At 41.7% G+C, this 16,314-nt stretch overlaps 1 protein-coding gene across 1 annotated transcript; it reads left to right on the top strand.

The window, feature by feature from the left end:
• Window positions 1–563: 563 nt before the first annotated feature.
• Window positions 564–11,597, top strand: LOC140273591 (uncharacterized). The gene is made up of 6 exons (XM_072369205.1): window positions 564–928; window positions 2,875–4,805; window positions 5,836–5,929; window positions 6,195–6,244; window positions 8,309–8,377; window positions 10,563–11,597. Exons 2-5 carry the CDS (start codon window positions 2,877–2,879, stop codon window positions 8,348–8,350), a joined length of 2,115 nt encoding a protein of 704 aa, XP_072225306.1. The 5' UTR covers window positions 564–928; window positions 2,875–2,876; the 3' UTR covers window positions 8,351–8,377; window positions 10,563–11,597.
• Window positions 11,598–16,314: the final 4,717 nt, after the last annotated feature.

Raw genomic sequence — 16,314 nt, 5'->3', positions numbered from 1 at the left:
GTTATCAAGTCTGGTCTTCCAGACGTTTGTGTATAAACGCAGGGCTTTCTCCTGCAAAAATATTAGAAATACTAAAAAAAAAAAAAGGTATTGTTGATCATTGTCATATCTAGGCTGGTGTATGTTCTCAGGATAAAAATACCTGTTGAAGGTTGACTGAAAAAGCCTTGTGGATAGACCCCATTGATCCTTATATGCTAGATAGCAGTATATTTCCTCAAAGTTCTAGAAACTAATCATAACTTGACACAAAAACATTTGATGATCCTGATTAATTTTATTTATTTTAGATTTTTTTTTTCTACCCGTTTGCATGTTGCGTCTTTTACAGTTTATAGTTGGAAACTCGTGTTTATTTACCACTAAACTATTTGCTCAGAAGCTGCCAGAATGTACATATTAGGCATAATTTGTACTTTTATATATTTTCTCAATTTATAAGGGTCCAAATGTAGCCCTGAACATTTGAGGCATTTGCGCGGGTTTAGGGTGTTGCTAGGAAACCTCTCACCTGGATGCTTTTACTTTGAAGGTACCGGCTTCACTTCCGGTGTCATCAACGTTTGTTCAGTCTGACTTGACTCTGTAGGATGAAGGTGTCCATGATGACAACTTTAAAATACTAACTGTAACTAGGAGGTCTGATACGACCTGCGAGATCTACGTCCGTTAAAATGTTTGTGGGCCGCTGCTTCGTCGAGTGTCACCTCCGTTCAGGAGCGGCTCATCAGGCTAACGTCAGCTAGCTGCTCAGCTAGCATGAACTCGCGCGGCCACTGCTATTGTTTACATCCAGTGCGTATGATGATGGGCCTGGAGAGGCGTGTTAGCTAACTCCGCTACCCGAGCCACTTCCAGGAAAGGTGTCATCCGCCAGCTCGCTCTGTCAGGACCGGGGAGGTCCATCCAAACCACCGCCACCTGAGGGGTAAGATAACCAACGGTTGTTAACTGTCACATTATCATTTCAGGGAAGATCACATCAGCCTTTCCATCACTCACGGATGGGTTTCTAAACAGGCCTACCTGTTTGAAATGGTGCTGACACAACCTATTAATCGACGAAAAAAATGTTGTAATAATCAGATACCTAAATAATTTTACCAAGTTCCCCAAGTGTTCTTTTTTTATTCTTTAAACAAACTATATTTTTTTTGTCAAAGTTTCTTTTAATGATATTTTTTGCGCTGCTAACTAATAATTTAAATTCCTAAATTAAACATTCAATTAAGTATTGATTATATAAAACCATGTTTGCTATTAATGAATGTTGTTGAATATTTGCTCTGTTGCAAATGAATCCCATATTATCTCTTTCCCAACACAATGATTCAGATATTATTTAAAATTAGAAATGTTAATAAAACAGTATGAATATAAATGAGTAGATTAATCTATTTTTGCGGATTTTGTCCGTCTAGGTACTTTATTTAAGTAAAAATAAAAACAAAACTTCACAATTTGCTAATAATTTCAACTTTATTTTTTTGATTATTTGCAAATAATTGAGCCTTATTACAGAAGTTTCACTTTCATCATTATCTTTATGTGGTTGTTTTTGGTGAGAAATAAGGAAATATATCCATCATGTCTACAGTATTTGTGAGATAGTCCTATATTCTGTTATACTAACCAAAGTAATGTAGTTTTTGTGCCTTAAAAAGTAGTGAAATTACCCTCTTTTTTTGTACTTTCAGATATAGAATTAAGGTTTATCAAGTCACAAACTTAGTTAAGTCTGTGCTACGTAACGTTATCTGTAGGATAATCTCGTCCATGTATGAACAGTCTTAAGTAATGTGGTTTCTGATTTAGACACACAAGCTGTGTTTTTAAAAGGAAACAAAGTAAATACTTTTTGTGATAGTGGGCTTCATCTAGCCTTAAAGCTAAGAGATAGTACAGAGGTGACATTGGAAATTTAGCTTTAGAAAAAATCACTCATTTTGAACTAAAAGTCTGAAACTTGAAGCAGTGTGGGTCAGGGACGGGGCCAACGACACTGCAAACGTGCTATTCTTATAAAACACCAGGTGAAGCATCTGTCAACAGGTCAGTTACATGTTTGAGTCTAAACAATCTCTGATGTAAAGACACACTTCACTTTGTGAAAGACTGCCAGGGAACGTACTTAAAAGAAACAGAAGCAGAAACACCACATTGCTCATGTGACTCATCCCGTATGGCCCAGCAGCATCAGCATTCGTTTCACCCTGACGTGCATGAACTTATTTTCAGAGCAGGCAAAAAAAAACTCAAGCGAGAGTATAAACTATAAGGCAAATTTGAGTAGGCTTGCTCTTATGCACAGCTTAAGAACACACATCAAAGAACATCAATGGAAACCCACAACTGACCTGTCAGATTAGATTAGATATACACTTTATTCATGCCACACGGGGAAATTTACTTGTTACTGCAGCAGAAAAGAATATGTAGTATACACTACAGAATTAAAGTAAAAAAAAACAGAAAGAACCATCTGTAACCTACACAGTAAACAAGAAAACTGTTGTCTGATCAACAGAGATCACGGACGCTCTGTCCTCTGGACTAAAAAACATTTGGCAGATTATGAAGCGAAATATTCAACAAAGAAGTCCTCAAACTGTTGAGGAGCTGAAATTTTCTGTCAAACAAGAAATTAAAAACATTTCACTTCATAAACTGAAGCAGTTGGTTTTCTCTGTAGCTCAACAAGAGGAGCTGCTACAACACATTGGCAGTTTTTTAAACTACTTTCAGTTAAACGCAGGCTTCAGATTATTTGGAAGTCTTAAGATATACCCAGCTCCATGGCATCCGGATATGTTGAATTGATCACCATGAAGCCTTGGCTCAGATTGTTTGAACGTGTCTCTGTGTGCTCTGCAGTGATGGAAGTGTCCTCTCAGGATCCTCCTCTTATGGCTATGGATCTGTCAAAGAGCTATAACCCGGTGACCCACGGCCACACTGAAGTCATGGACCTGGCGAAGAAGCCGGAGTGGTACCACAGACGACCACCGAGCTGCAGCACAGACATCACTTCTGCGTACAGATCCAGAGCGTCGTCCTCCTACAGCTCGCTGTCCACGCAGCCCGGTCCACCCGTCCACTGCAGGGACATGGAGCAGGGCCCCGAGTCTTTGGGGAGCTACATGAGTTCAACGCTCACTCCGGGGCTGGATCTGTACCACGACAGAGTTCACAGCAACCTGTGGCACGCTGGTTTCTACGGAACCGACCAAAGTGGCGACCCGGTTCCTGAAAGCAGTGGCGGAGAGGAGAGCGACAGCGGCTCGGATGTTATCTTCCTTGTGTCTTCGGCGAAGGAGCCGCTCTTGTGCGGTTCTTTCATCCAGGACAGCGTGGGGCACATCGTGGAGCCTCTGTCCCCCGCCGTGTCCTCGCTGGATGAAGGGAGAGGCTGTTATCTCCTACCTCAGCCCATGAGCTCGCCCAGCCCCGATAGCTCGTACTCAGAAGACACCTCGGACAGCTCAGTGGACATTCCTGTGCACCACACAAGGCCTGTAGTCCTCCTGTCAGACCTCAACGCCGTTTACGGCAACCCTGCCGATTCTGCCGTAGATATTTCAAGTGACGACAGCGACGTGATTGAAGTTTCAGTCACTAACGACGAGAAGAAAAGCCGCCGTTGTAAGAAAACTCCTCCTCAGAGCGAGAATGGAAAAGCTTCCCCCACAGAAGTGCGTCGCAGTACCAGAATTAAAAAATCTCCATCGGAAACGCCTCGCTTCACCTGCAGCGTGTCGCGGCACAGCTTGAAGAGACAAGTTAAAAACAATGCCGTGGGTATATACAACGAAAGCTGTGACTCAGATGACTTGATGGAGTATGCGTTGAAGTTGTCCAGCTCAGAAGAATCAAACTTGCTGCCAGATCTGCCACAAAGAGCGAGCAGCAACTCAGAGGAGTCGGATGTGGACGTCCAGACTAACAGGAAGTCTCCTCAGAGGGACCAGCAGCCTCGCCACAAAGCTTTGTGCGCGAAAATCAACAATCACAAACAAAAGAAGCCTCTCACTGTTCCTAAAGCTAAGAAGTTAAGAAAAACCAAGCAGAAACTGAACTGCAGAATCTCCCCACAGGAGCATCAGAAGGCCACAGCCATCAAGAGCACAGCAGCAAAGACGGCTGCCAGGCGAAAGAGAAGAAGGCGCCCAAACACTGGACCAGCTGCTCCGTTTCCTCCCAGAGAGCCCGAGATCAAGCTCAAATATGCAAACTCTAAAGAAGGGAAAAAGGACAAGAAGTCGGACAGTTTCTGCCCGTTTGTCCACATGGAGCGGAGGCTGTGCAGGGTGGTCAACTATAAAGAGGATGAGGCGACGGTTCACAGCGGCAGAGGACAGCAGCAGAAGCAGACAGCCTCCAGGTCTCTGTCTGGGTTTGTTCCCAGCACATCCTGCTTCCAGCTGGGTCGGCCCAGCTCCGACAGCCGCTGTCAGTCGGTGCAGCTCTGCTGCCTGTGCGGGCAGACTGCCAATGTAATGGGCCTCGGTGACCTTCATGGCCCGTACTGTCCCACCGGCTTGCTGGTGGACGGTCGGACCTGCAGGACGGAGCAGCAGGAGGATGTACACAGACTCTCTAATAGCTGTTTGGTTAATTCCTCAGACAACGACTGCACAGCTTCTAAAAGTTTGCTCAGGAAGGACAGCTTCTCTCCTACAAAGGTGCCTCTTCATCTGGATGAGTGCTGGATCCACGAGGACTGCGGCATCTGGTCTGCTGGTGTCTTCCTAGTTCGAGGAAGGCTGTACGGGTTGGAAGAGGCTGCCCGACTCGCACAGGAAACAGTGAGTGACTCAGACCAGCTGTCTTCATTCAGAATTACAACTGAAACGCCATGTTTTTATTATATATTTTATTTTCCTTGCATTTATTCTAATAAATATATAAGTTTTACAGTCAGTCGTTTTAATATTTTTTATTACTTAAGCCTTTTATCGACCTTTAAAGACAAGTTAAGACTTGTTTTGTGTACAATATTTGGCTTGTTATGATGGAATTAAACTTCTTTATTACAGTGTTATGGGTATCTTTAACACGTCTCTGAAAGTAAGCTGATTGATCTCCATTCTTAAATCTACTGCAGACACATAGCCATTGGAAAACTCTGTTTATTGCTTAAAGTAGACAGGGAGTGTTTGGGGATCTTTGATTTTTTTATTTTTTTTTCCAAATAGCTTTTAAAATTTTCCCTTTTAGCAGTTTTTAATGATCTGTTACTCGTCGCTGACTCTGTTGTCTCTGCTGTGCATTTATAGTTCGAAACAGAGCTGCACTCAGGACATGATCTCCCACCTTTAGCAACGCATCAGCTGCTGTTAGCGCGTTCAGGCAGTTTATTCGACTGTTAATTACACTTTTTAAGTTGGAGCCTTTGACCTTTGGTGTACCTCAGGGATCCATATTGAGTCCACTCTATATGCTGCCTCTTGAGTCCATTCAGGATAACTTTTAAGCTGTCCTGACTTGGCCTTAACTCTCCTGACAAATTGTTTTAATTAAATTTTTCTCGGCCTTGAAAGTAGGCTTCTTGTTTCCTTCTTGTTTCTTGTTTCCTGATATTCCAGGTTGTCCTGGAGGAAGCTCAGCATTACTTTGGATTCTTTGCTTCCCTCAGACTTAAATCTGTAGTTAAAGTCAGCTTTCCCTTTGAGCAAAGACTTGACTTTGAGAAGTTTGCTCATGCTTTCATTGCTTCCCGACTGCCAGGACACTTAGTTTTTCATTTCCCTGCCACAATCAGTATTTATTGTACTTTGGTCAACGTTTCTTGTGTTTAAATGTGCTTCATGAATAAACTTGACTTTTCTTTTTCAGATTTGTTCAACCTGCCAAGAAACAGGTGCAATAATGGGTTGTTTCCAAAAGGGCTGCCCCAGAAATTATCACTACACATGTGCCATTCAGTCAGGTACACCATCATATCCAACATTTTACTTATTAGGTCCACTTTCTAAACCTTTGTTAGCTAGCTGTCATTGTTTCTTGTTCTGCATAATTTTTTTTGATTATTCTCTGTTTTAACTGCTATAAAATGAAATGGGATGGATGTTTCAGGACCCTCTGCTTCTCTTGTCTTTAGGGGAAGGCCTGAAAAGGCGAATCTGTGTTTATTCGTGTGTGAAGTGAATGCTTATGATGAAGCTAATTTCTTGTGTTTTGTGCGCGTTTCTTAGGCTGCATCCTCAACGAAGACAACTTCTCAATGAGATGTCCTGATCATAAGGTAAAGAGAGGATCATTTGTGTTTTAGCCTGACATTAGAGCTTAATGTGACAGTTTGGGTCCATATTTACCAAACCTGAAAGACTGATTCAGCAGAACAAGCTGAAATACAAACTTCAGGATGTAAAAGTGACACCATAGTAGAATTTTACTTCACAAACAGTCACTCAGAAAGCACAAATTGATGTGTTTTTCTATGACTTTGCAGGTCCATATTAGTAAGCACACTGGCACGGTTTTAGTTATTTTACCTTTATGATAAAGTGAAGTGACACTCCTGTTGCATAATGAACTTAAACTTAACATTTAGACCATCTGCTGTAATGTAATACATTTAAAGCTCCACGGTCTGTGGAATCGTTCTCTTCAGGGCCATCAGTGTTGAATAAAATGTTTATTTTCAATGCTTTGTTGAGAATCCTTTGCAGACCGTGAAGTCAAAGAATGGGTTTTCCTGTCTGCAGATGTTTGTTCAGTCTTCTGCAAAAATAGAAGAATATTCCACTTCATGAGGTTCAGACACTCCTGGGCTGTTGGTTTGTTTCGGGTCGCTGTCTGTCTGCATTTGGCTGAATGTGAGCAGACAGTTTGACTCTTTGCTCTTCGGGATTCGTCCTGCTGCTTCTGTCTTCTGTCTGATCATCAGTGATTACCGCTGACCTGTTGCCGTTGGAAGCCACGCCTCTCCTCAGCGTCACACTGCCTCTGTGTCGCAGCTTTGCCATTTTCTCTGGTATTTCCATCCTGTTATTGTGGTGCAGGTTCTGTGTGAAGAATGCTGTTCTTCCTGGAGACGTCTTCTTCTCTTGGCTGTATGTTGTGAAGGATCCTCATTCTGTGGACATTCAGGCCTTTTTTATGCATTCTTTCTTTTGGTCAGAATGAGCCAGATTGTTGATTTCTAATGGATCAGTTTTGTCCAAACACAGCCTGTTTGGTTGATTAATGTAGAAATAATGAAGGGATAGCCCACCCCAGGTGATTTTTCATCAGTAACTCGCATCAAAGAGCTGTAATTAATTTGGATGTAAATTTTATTGTGTAGCCAAAATAACTAATTTAGTCAGTCTCAAGTGTTCCTGAGCTTCAGAGTTGTCTCGTATCAAACTGTGTGTGGAAAGAGTAGAAAATGATTATTTACAGTGTAAACACAGCTGAGGAATCCCAGACATGCCAAAGAGCTGGTGACGCCATCATCGAACAAAGAAAAAAGGTCGAGAGAAGAAAGCACACTGACAGCGAGGTGGAGGTCCTCATTAACGAAGGAAGCAGCTCGAGTCGATATGTTTCTTTTAGAGGAAAAAGAGAAAGAAGTTAAGAGCTTTATAGGCAAATTCAACTCTGTGTCAGCTGTGGATGGAAAAATGGCTTTGATGCTTTGTAATAATGAATCTGCTCAAAGTAAATCACGTTGGTCGGGATGTGAAAACAGAACTAAACCTCAATGACATTTGAGCAAAAGAAGAACAACTGAAACTTTTTTTTAATTATTATTTTGCTTCAGTCAAATGAGTTAAAACCATCCATATCTGTACTTCCCTCTGTGCCTGCACTCTATCTCTACACTGTCACCTCTGACAGAGTCTGACCGGTGGTTTCCTTCTACGTAGCTTTGATGTTAGCTGAAATATTCCATCCTCATTTGTAAGAATAAAAGCGTCTCCTAAATGCATAAACAGAAACATCTTTAACTTTTTGTCACCTGCGTAAATGTGATTTCAGCCGTGAAGCTGAGAGGACTGAGAGGAGAAAGAAGTGCTGTGAGAGCTTCTCTCATCAGATTTTACTGAGAAACTGCAGCGTAATGGAAAACCTTCAACAGTGTTTTAGTTTGATAAATGAAGCCCCTGAGTTTCCTTTTAGTTTGAGAAATGTAGGTCTTGATGGTGTCCTATTTAAACTGTGTATGAAGCTGCTCTAAATGATTCACAGCACTGTGAATGTAAAGTATTCATCTGCATGTGGCAGCTGTTTAATTTAAACACTAAATCAACTCTAAATCTATTAAAACTAGCTTGAAAAAGTGACATTGACAGGTTTTTCTTTTTCTTTTTCTACCCAATAGAACAAATCCTTCACAACCGCGAGCAGACAACACAAGAGATGACACAGAAGACATGTGGGGGCCAAGGAGGTTTGTTCATCAATTTCAGAGTGGAAATAGCACTCATTTTCTGATCATCCAGCCGGATTAATCGATGAACCGAACAGACAAACACAAACCTTTATGTTTAAAAGCTAAACTTTGGACAAAGTTGAACAACGCTGAGTCGTTTAAGATGATGTTTGGCTGTGCATTGATGGGCCAACATTCAGTGACGTGGTCCAGCTTTAGAGGAACCGTATTTGTTTCACGTTTTCCATCTTACTTTTCTGACCCTGTAAAACTGCATCGCTCCACCTCCCGTCACATCAACTGTAAGCAGATAAATAAATGTGTCGTTTTTTTACAGCAGGGGAGTCAGGAGTGTTCGGCTGCACACTGAGCTGAATCCACCTTCAACATTTCAGTGTTCGAAGCCATAAAAGTTCAGTCAGAAAGTCTAAATGACCAACATTTCTGCAGAGGACCATAGAGCTGCAGGTCGTCAACACTGACTACGCTTCACTTATTAATGCTAATTTTAGTTAATTTAGCTCCTCCCTCTTTAAAAAATCAGGTTTCTGTTGGAATAACAGCTGATCACAGATCTGAACTGAATCTTTGGCACATGGATTTTATTGATAATGATTCGATAAAGTATGATAACAAGATAAAGTACTTTTGATCCGCAGCCTTAGCTCTTATTTCTTCTAAAATAAGTGTATAAGGTGACTGATGTACTTCCTTTTTAATCTCACTGAGCAGCTGTGAGAACTTCCTCTCATCACCATTTGGGGGCAGCGTCGCCTTTAAAGGAAACTCACACAGCTTCAAGACTCATACCAAATGTATACACTCACCCACCTTATTAGGTACACCTGTTCAATTTCTTGTTTACATAAATGGCTAATCAGCCAATCACGTGGTGGCAACTCGGTGCGTTTAGGCTTGTAGAGGTGGTCAAGACAATCTGCTGAAGTTCAAACCGAGCATCAGAATGGGGAAGAAAGGAGATTTAAGTGACTTTGAACGTGGCGTGGTGGTTGGTGCCAGACAGGCTGGTCTGAGTGTGCCAGAGACTGCTGATCTACTGGGATTTTCATGCACAACCATCTCTGGGGTTTACAGAGAACGGTCCCAAAAAAGAGAAAATATCCAGTGAAAATGGTCAGAGGAGAATGGGCAGACTGGTTCCAGATGATCGGAAGGCAACAGCAACTCAAATAAGCACTCGTTACAACCAAAGGATGCAGAATATCATCTCTGAACGCACAACATGTGGAACCTTGAAGGAGATGGGCTGCAGCAGCAGAAGACCACACCGGGTGCCACTCCTGTCAGCTAACAACAGGAAACTGAGACAACAGTTCGCACAGGCTCACCAAAACTGGACAATAGAAGATTGGAAAAAACGTTGCCTGGTCTGACGAGTCTCGATTTCAGCTGCGACATCTATATATCTATATATAGATGGATATATCCATCCCTTTATGACCACAGTGTACCATCTTCTGATGGCTACTTCCAGCAGGATAATGCATCATGTCACAAAGCTCATATTACCTCAAACTGGTTCCTTGAACTTAACAACGAGTTCACTGTACTCCAATGGCCTCCACAGTCACCAGATCTCAATCCAACAGAGCACCTTTGGGATGTGGTGGAGCGGGAGATTCGCATCATAGATGTGCAGCCAACAAATCTGCAGCAACTGTGTGATGCTATCATGTTAATATGGACCAAAATCTGTGAGGAATGTTTCCAACACCTTGTTGAAAGTATGCCACAAATAATTGAGGCAGTTCTGAAGGTGAAAGGGCGACCAACCTTTTACTCGTAAGGTGTACCTAATAAAGTGGCCGGTGGGTGTGTATAGATACTCCACAGTCTTCTCTAATTGCAGTTAAGTGACTTATCAGCCAGAAAATACCGCCTTCCATCCTTTTCCAGAGGAAGCTTCGGGACACTTTATTTCTGTAACTTGTGCTTTTTCAGTATTTTTCTGAGGAGAAGGTCTGAAAAAAAAAGCAAAACAGCCTGAACAACAGTAATTTTAATCTGCCCCCTAGTGGACATAGCATTTTTTACACTCCAGATGCATAAACTACACAACCGAGCGTGTGAACTCTGATGTTGGGGAGCTGGAGCTGAATCAGCAGCTCAGGAATAAGTTGCTTTTGTGTCCGGAGACGCCCTCGTTGACGTGGCGCTCCTCTGTTTGTGTCGTTTGCTCCAGGTCGCTCCTCAGATCTCCTCAGGGTGCGACGAGAGCTGCGTGACTTCACCTCAGCTGTTTGGTAGCGCTGATTAATGTGTGCGCCGGAGCAGAAGGCCGACCTTCTGGTTCGCTCGTCACGATGGAACCAGTTCCCTCTAAAGGAGAAAAATGTCCTTTGTTTTGTACCGTTTGTGTTCATTCGTAGGTCTTTAACAGATAAGTTCCACCCTTTGGACAGAGCAGAGATGACGTGTGAACGTGTGAGTGTGAACGTGTGTGTGTATTTATTCTTTTTTTTGAATATCCTCACCTGGAATAGCAGCATCGTAAAGACAGTTAATTATTTGAACATAACTATAATATCAGAGTTTTATTGATCTCTTGTATAGAATATGTCTTATATGTAAGAGGGCACCTTTTCTACAGTTTTTCTACTACTTTTCTATTCCTGTCAGTGCTTCGGTCATCACATAATTTATTTTCCTCTCGTTGCATGCACCCTCGATGTTTTTCTGCCGTGCACTTTATAGTATAATTTTGTATCGGCTGTTATTTATGTCCATTCTTCCTTTTCGACTAAAATGATCTGAATTTAACGTAAGGCCACTGCGCTAAGCTAGGAGTTACTTATAAACGCATAGAGTTTCTGTCTAATGTAACTGAGAGCCCCCCCCCCCCCCTTTAAGCACATCTACTTTCAGTTCTGGTGTTGGTTTTGGACGAGAGTTCAACCCAGGAAAAAAAAACAACATTTAGTGTTTAGTGAATAAGTGTTTTTGTAGAGGGATTAAAAATAAACTGGAACAATTAAAGGGTCAGTTCAACTCAATCACAAACACTCTGCTATCACAGTGTTCAATAAGTGAAGTCATGTTGTTTTAAGCTGCAACGCTTTGGAGGTACACATCTGTGAATTATTACTTCCAGGATATGGAGGATTAAACAGAAGTAGCTTCAGCTAGTTTTTAAAAATGCCATTAGCAGCTCCTGAATGAAGACTACTCAGTCAAGTGCAGAAAACTATCACCGGGGTACTTAGATACTGAGTAAAAGTGTGCACTGAGTGCAGTGAGTAAAAAATGTGATGACTTGCAGGCGACTTCTGGAGCTTTCACTTCTTTTTAAGCAGAAAATGACACGGGAATCAAAGGATGGTTATTTGTTTGGTTGTTTGTGGATATTATCAAACTCGCATATAGATGATTATTCCCTCTGAGTCGTGTCCCCACGTATGAGGCTGTACGGTGGAGCATTTATCCGCAGAGACACGGCTCTCTGTTTGTTTTATCGTCTCATTTTGCTGAACAGGACGTTTCTGGGTTGTAGACCCAAGAGGGCCAAGTTAGCATGACACTTCTGAGACACAGCTGCCAAATAGAAAGAAAATAAACCCAATTAGATAACTGAAGTCAAACTGAATCTGAAGTTCCTTGTCTGTTCAGGTTTGATTAGGACTTTTTGGGGTAATTTACCGCATTCTGAGGCTGCCTCCATGAAAATGACGCTGCAGTAATCAACATTCAGCCCTCCAGCTCCCACCTCACACTCTGAATAATCCACACATCTGACTGTGAACTCAGTGAGGTCTTCACATCGTCCTCTGCAAACAAAACTCAAAATAAACTCAAAACTTTCTCAAACGACCCCAGAATAAGCTGGAAAATATGCCTTTGTGATTCGGGTGAATTGACCCTTTAGTGTCTTTCAGTAACATCTCGCTGCCTTGCTGCCACTTGTGTTGAAGTCTCTGGACTGAATGGTTTTTAAAGAGAATGTTTTAAGTAACGGTCAGTGTCAGAGTTTGGTTTCTTGCCTGTAATTTCTATTATTTGAGAAGCTAAAAGAACTGTGTTATTTAATAAAAGTCAATAAAAGTAAAGCTGTGTCTTTGTCTCAATATGCAGTAATGGATTCAGTTTCCAGTGAAACTGAAGCGTCCGTAACTGTGCAGAAAATGGGATCTGCAGTCGTTGCTGCTCCTACACGAGAATAAAAAGTTTTCCCTTTGTTTGTGTTCGTTATACGGTTACAGAAACCTCCTCCTCAGACCTGCTCACTCTGGAGTATTTTAACTCTGAAAAAGCCCCAGTTAGGAGATACAATAAGAGACGTTATGCGAGCGGCAGACGCACATTAATCAAACTGCTGATTCTCATCCTTTGTGATGAATGTGAGCACATAAAGTGCTTCTGTTGCCTCATTCAGCTGTACAGTCAGGGAAATACGACATCATTTAGTCAAAGAGATGTGTGGAAGAGGGGAAATATTGTCCCATTGTGGCTCTTCATGGACCATCCAAGCTTGTTAAAAGCCAAACCAAATGAATCACGCATAGTTAGCATACACGTGAAGCAGTGTAAGGTAAATTATATTTATTTTGCACCTTTTAAAACCCAAAATAAGGAGCGAGTGGGGGAAAAAATCCTGAAATGTTATTTTTTAAACTTTTTGTAACTTTTCTGATGCAGAAACAGGATGCTGTCGTACGAGTTGGATCGCGGACGCCAACAACTGGTCAGAAATCTGCTTCCTGATGTTTGTTTGCTTGTCATTTTCTCACCGTAAAAAGTCCCAAAGCTGTGTGATGGCATAAAGGATTTGTCTGTGAAAATAAAGTGACAAGAACACAACGTTCATAGCAACACTTTATGTTTTATTCATAATTTATTGAGTGAAAATCATAAGTGCTTGCTTTTAGCTGCCAGATAGACTCGTCTGTGTTGAGCAGGTAAAACACAGCCAGAGAGACTGTGACAGTTGAACCAATGATAAATATCCAAACTACGTTTGTCAAGATATAGTACGGTAGTGATATTTACCCTAAGATGTAACAAACCGCCCACAAAGATTGATGCAGATCCACGTTTCAGGGGCTGGATTAAGGATGTTTTTCTAAGAATTTCAGCTCTCCATTTGTCATCTTTGTTTTTGGTTTGTAAAAACAGCACAACAGACTTCCTCCACTTTTTGTGTTTTTCTCATTGGTCTGGGTGTCTTTTTACCTCGAGTACTGTGACGTGTCTGATGATGTCACAGAACACAGTGATCAGATAGAGCGAATCTAGCTAATGACGCAGTAATGACCATTGCTCAGGACATCATTTGTGGCAGAATTAGCTGTTTTTATGTGACCTAGTGGTCAGCGATGGTATTACGCTTTCAGCCATTTCTGCGTCCATCTTTTACACACAGTCTATGAGTATATTATGGTCATTGGTGGTTAAACAGGGAAGGCTGTTAACATAATTGATTTCCTGTGAAGCGTCACTCTGTTGCTTAGACTGATGTGGTCCAAATCCAAAAATATCCCGTAAATGACAAACAGCTGAGCGTGTGGGCCGTGTGCTGCATTAGTAATTCAGAGCAGTTAGTATCTGAGTATTTTCACACTGAGCTCTGCTTTTGAGTCACGACCCCACTTCAGTGGAAATAATCGCTTCAACACTTCGCAGCTGTGGAGTCTATATCTGGGAGCATTTTGCACCTCCTTCCGTCACATCTTTTATCACGCCGCTGTGTTGACCTGCGGTGGCATCAGGACGCCATTTCTTACTTCCTGTCTTCCAGCCGCCTTTTTGAAGTCAGAGCAGTCTCGCTGCTCTCGCCTCCTGCTGCTCACAGTGTCGGTGTATTGATACGGTAGCTGGGGCAGAGAGCGTCCTCCTAATGCAAAGGCTTACAGCAGCTGTAGAGTCAAACCATCATCTACGTTTTATAATGGAGGATGAACAATATGAGGCCGGTGTCTGCTGATGCTCACGTGTCTTTATTTTACAGTTTGCATAGACACAAACGTCTGGAGTGTCATTTCATTCCAGTTTTTACCTCGATTTCCTCTCATATCTGTTTGTTGCCCTCATATTTCACCTCATCTCTCCCATGTTATTTCGCTCAGTCTGTCTCTTATCTCGGGCTCCTCTGATCACAGTCCTGCCTCGGTATCTTTGCTGCTTTTACAGGTGGCTCAGCACAAAATGCTGCTTAAATCAGCACAAGGTAAACATGCAACGGCTTGTAAAGTGGATCAGGAGAACATTAGACACAGAACATGCCATTTGTTTAACCTGCTTATCTGAAAGGAAAGAGAGGATCGGATACAGTACGGTGCAGAAATCTACCCCTCACAGACTTTTTTGTAATCTTGTAAGTGGTCTTGAGCAATAGTTTTTCCTTTAGACATTGCCTGTTTTTTTCCACTCATTTTCAGTCCAGTCCTTGTACCTGATCATTTTCAGAGTAAATTTTTTTTTTTTTGTTATTTAACCCACTTAACATCGATCGGTGAATCATTCAAGAATAAAAAAGGATCCCAACTCAAGGGATGAATCAGTGTTGTGTCGACACATCACCAGCAACTTCGCAAAGAAGCTATTTTAAATTGTAACTTTAGGCACTTTGTTACTAGCAGCCTGTCACAAAGACATAATGTTCCCATTTCCTTATTTGCATCTATGAAAAACACAGTTTTTAACACAGTTTTACAGACAGAAAATAGTATTTTTTGCTCCAACAACTTGATTCCCAAAGAGCTATTAGCTGAAAATGTTGCATATCTCAGCATGGTGTGCAGTGTGTCCTTAAAACATTTCAAGAAACTGGACAAGTGGAGGACAAAAGAAGAAGTGTCAGGTCTAAAAAACTACAGCAGATGAACAGTATCTGAAAGACCTGACACAGGACCAGAGAGATGCATCTGGACCTTCAGCTGATCCATCTACTGTTGGCCCAAGCCTCATCAGAAATGGTCTCCATGGAAGGGTGGCTGTCAAGAAGCCATTCTTAAGGAAGGGAAACAGGGAGAAAAGGCTGAGCTGTGCCAAATGACACAAGAAGTGGACTGAAAATCAGTGTCAACAGGTCTTATGGAGGGATGAATCCTCCCCAGAGCCCGGACCTCAACATTATTGAAGCAGTGTGGGATCATCTGACAGAGAACGGAACAAAAGGCAGCCCACATCCAAAGAAGAGCTTTGGGATGTCCTTCAAGAAGCCTGGAGAACTATTCCTGAAGACTCCTTAAAGAAATGACAGAAAGCTTGTCTCAGAGGGTTCAGGCTGTGTTGGAGAATAAATGAGCTCAGACCAAATAGTGACTTTCAAGCTTATTAGAATTGTACAAACTTTGTTTTTGCATTATATACTATATTTACATTTATGTTTGCATGTGTTTAAACAAGTCGCTGCATCTCTTTCCCATTTTCTTGGTAATATGTAAAGAAACAGAACTGTGCATCACAAAGTTTCCAGTGGGTTGAGCAGCTGTATAAAATTCTGACATTTCCAGAAATGTCTGATTCTTAGTTTAATTTATTGCAGAATTATTTATAAAATTCAGTAACGTAACAGACATGATAGAAGAGAAGTAAATGAGCATAAAATGAACAAAGACGTTCCTTTTTCATTGATAAGGGTTCTGGCGGTCCAGTTCAGTCGGACTTTCAGCTTCTTCTGTACATTCCCACAGATTTCTGTAGCATTATTTCAAATCAGCCAGCAGCTGTGACCAGGAGAGCTTGTCTGGATTCTGTTCAAGCTGCTCAGTAAATGTGGATAAATGTGTCCCGGATCACCTCTGAATCCATCACCTGTGTTTAGAACTGCCTCCTCGTGATCAGATCATCCAGGACACATCTTAACATCAGAAGAGAACGTTATAAAAACCCCCAAGATATCCACAGCTCATTGTTAGATAGCTTTAAATGTTTCTCCAGGCACCATTTAAAACCAGTCTCATTTAATTAATTATGTAAATATTAAATGTCTAGATGAT

Source organism: Leuresthes tenuis, unplaced genomic scaffold (assembly GCF_036924035.1).
Source record: "Leuresthes tenuis unplaced genomic scaffold, fLeuTen1.0.hap1 SCAF_17, whole genome shotgun sequence".
Classification (NCBI taxonomy): domain Eukaryota; kingdom Metazoa; phylum Chordata; class Actinopteri; order Atheriniformes; family Atherinopsidae; genus Leuresthes; species Leuresthes tenuis.
Note: the sequence above shows the minus strand (reverse complement) of the source record. Positions and strands in the feature narration are given on the sequence as shown.

Excerpts from the sequence above, each read along its gene's own strand:
- LOC140273591 (XM_072369205.1), top strand. The coding sequence starts at position 2,877 with ATGGAAGTGTCCTCTCAGGATCCTCCTCTTATGGCTATGGATCTGTCA. Across the intron at positions 4,806-5,835 it reads CCCGACTCGCACAGGAAACA|ATTTGTTCAACCTGCCAAGA; the intron begins GTGAGTGACTCA and ends TTTCTTTTTCAG. Across the intron at positions 6,245-8,308 it reads TGAGATGTCCTGATCATAAG|AACAAATCCTTCACAACCGC; the intron begins GTAAAGAGAGGA and ends TCTACCCAATAG.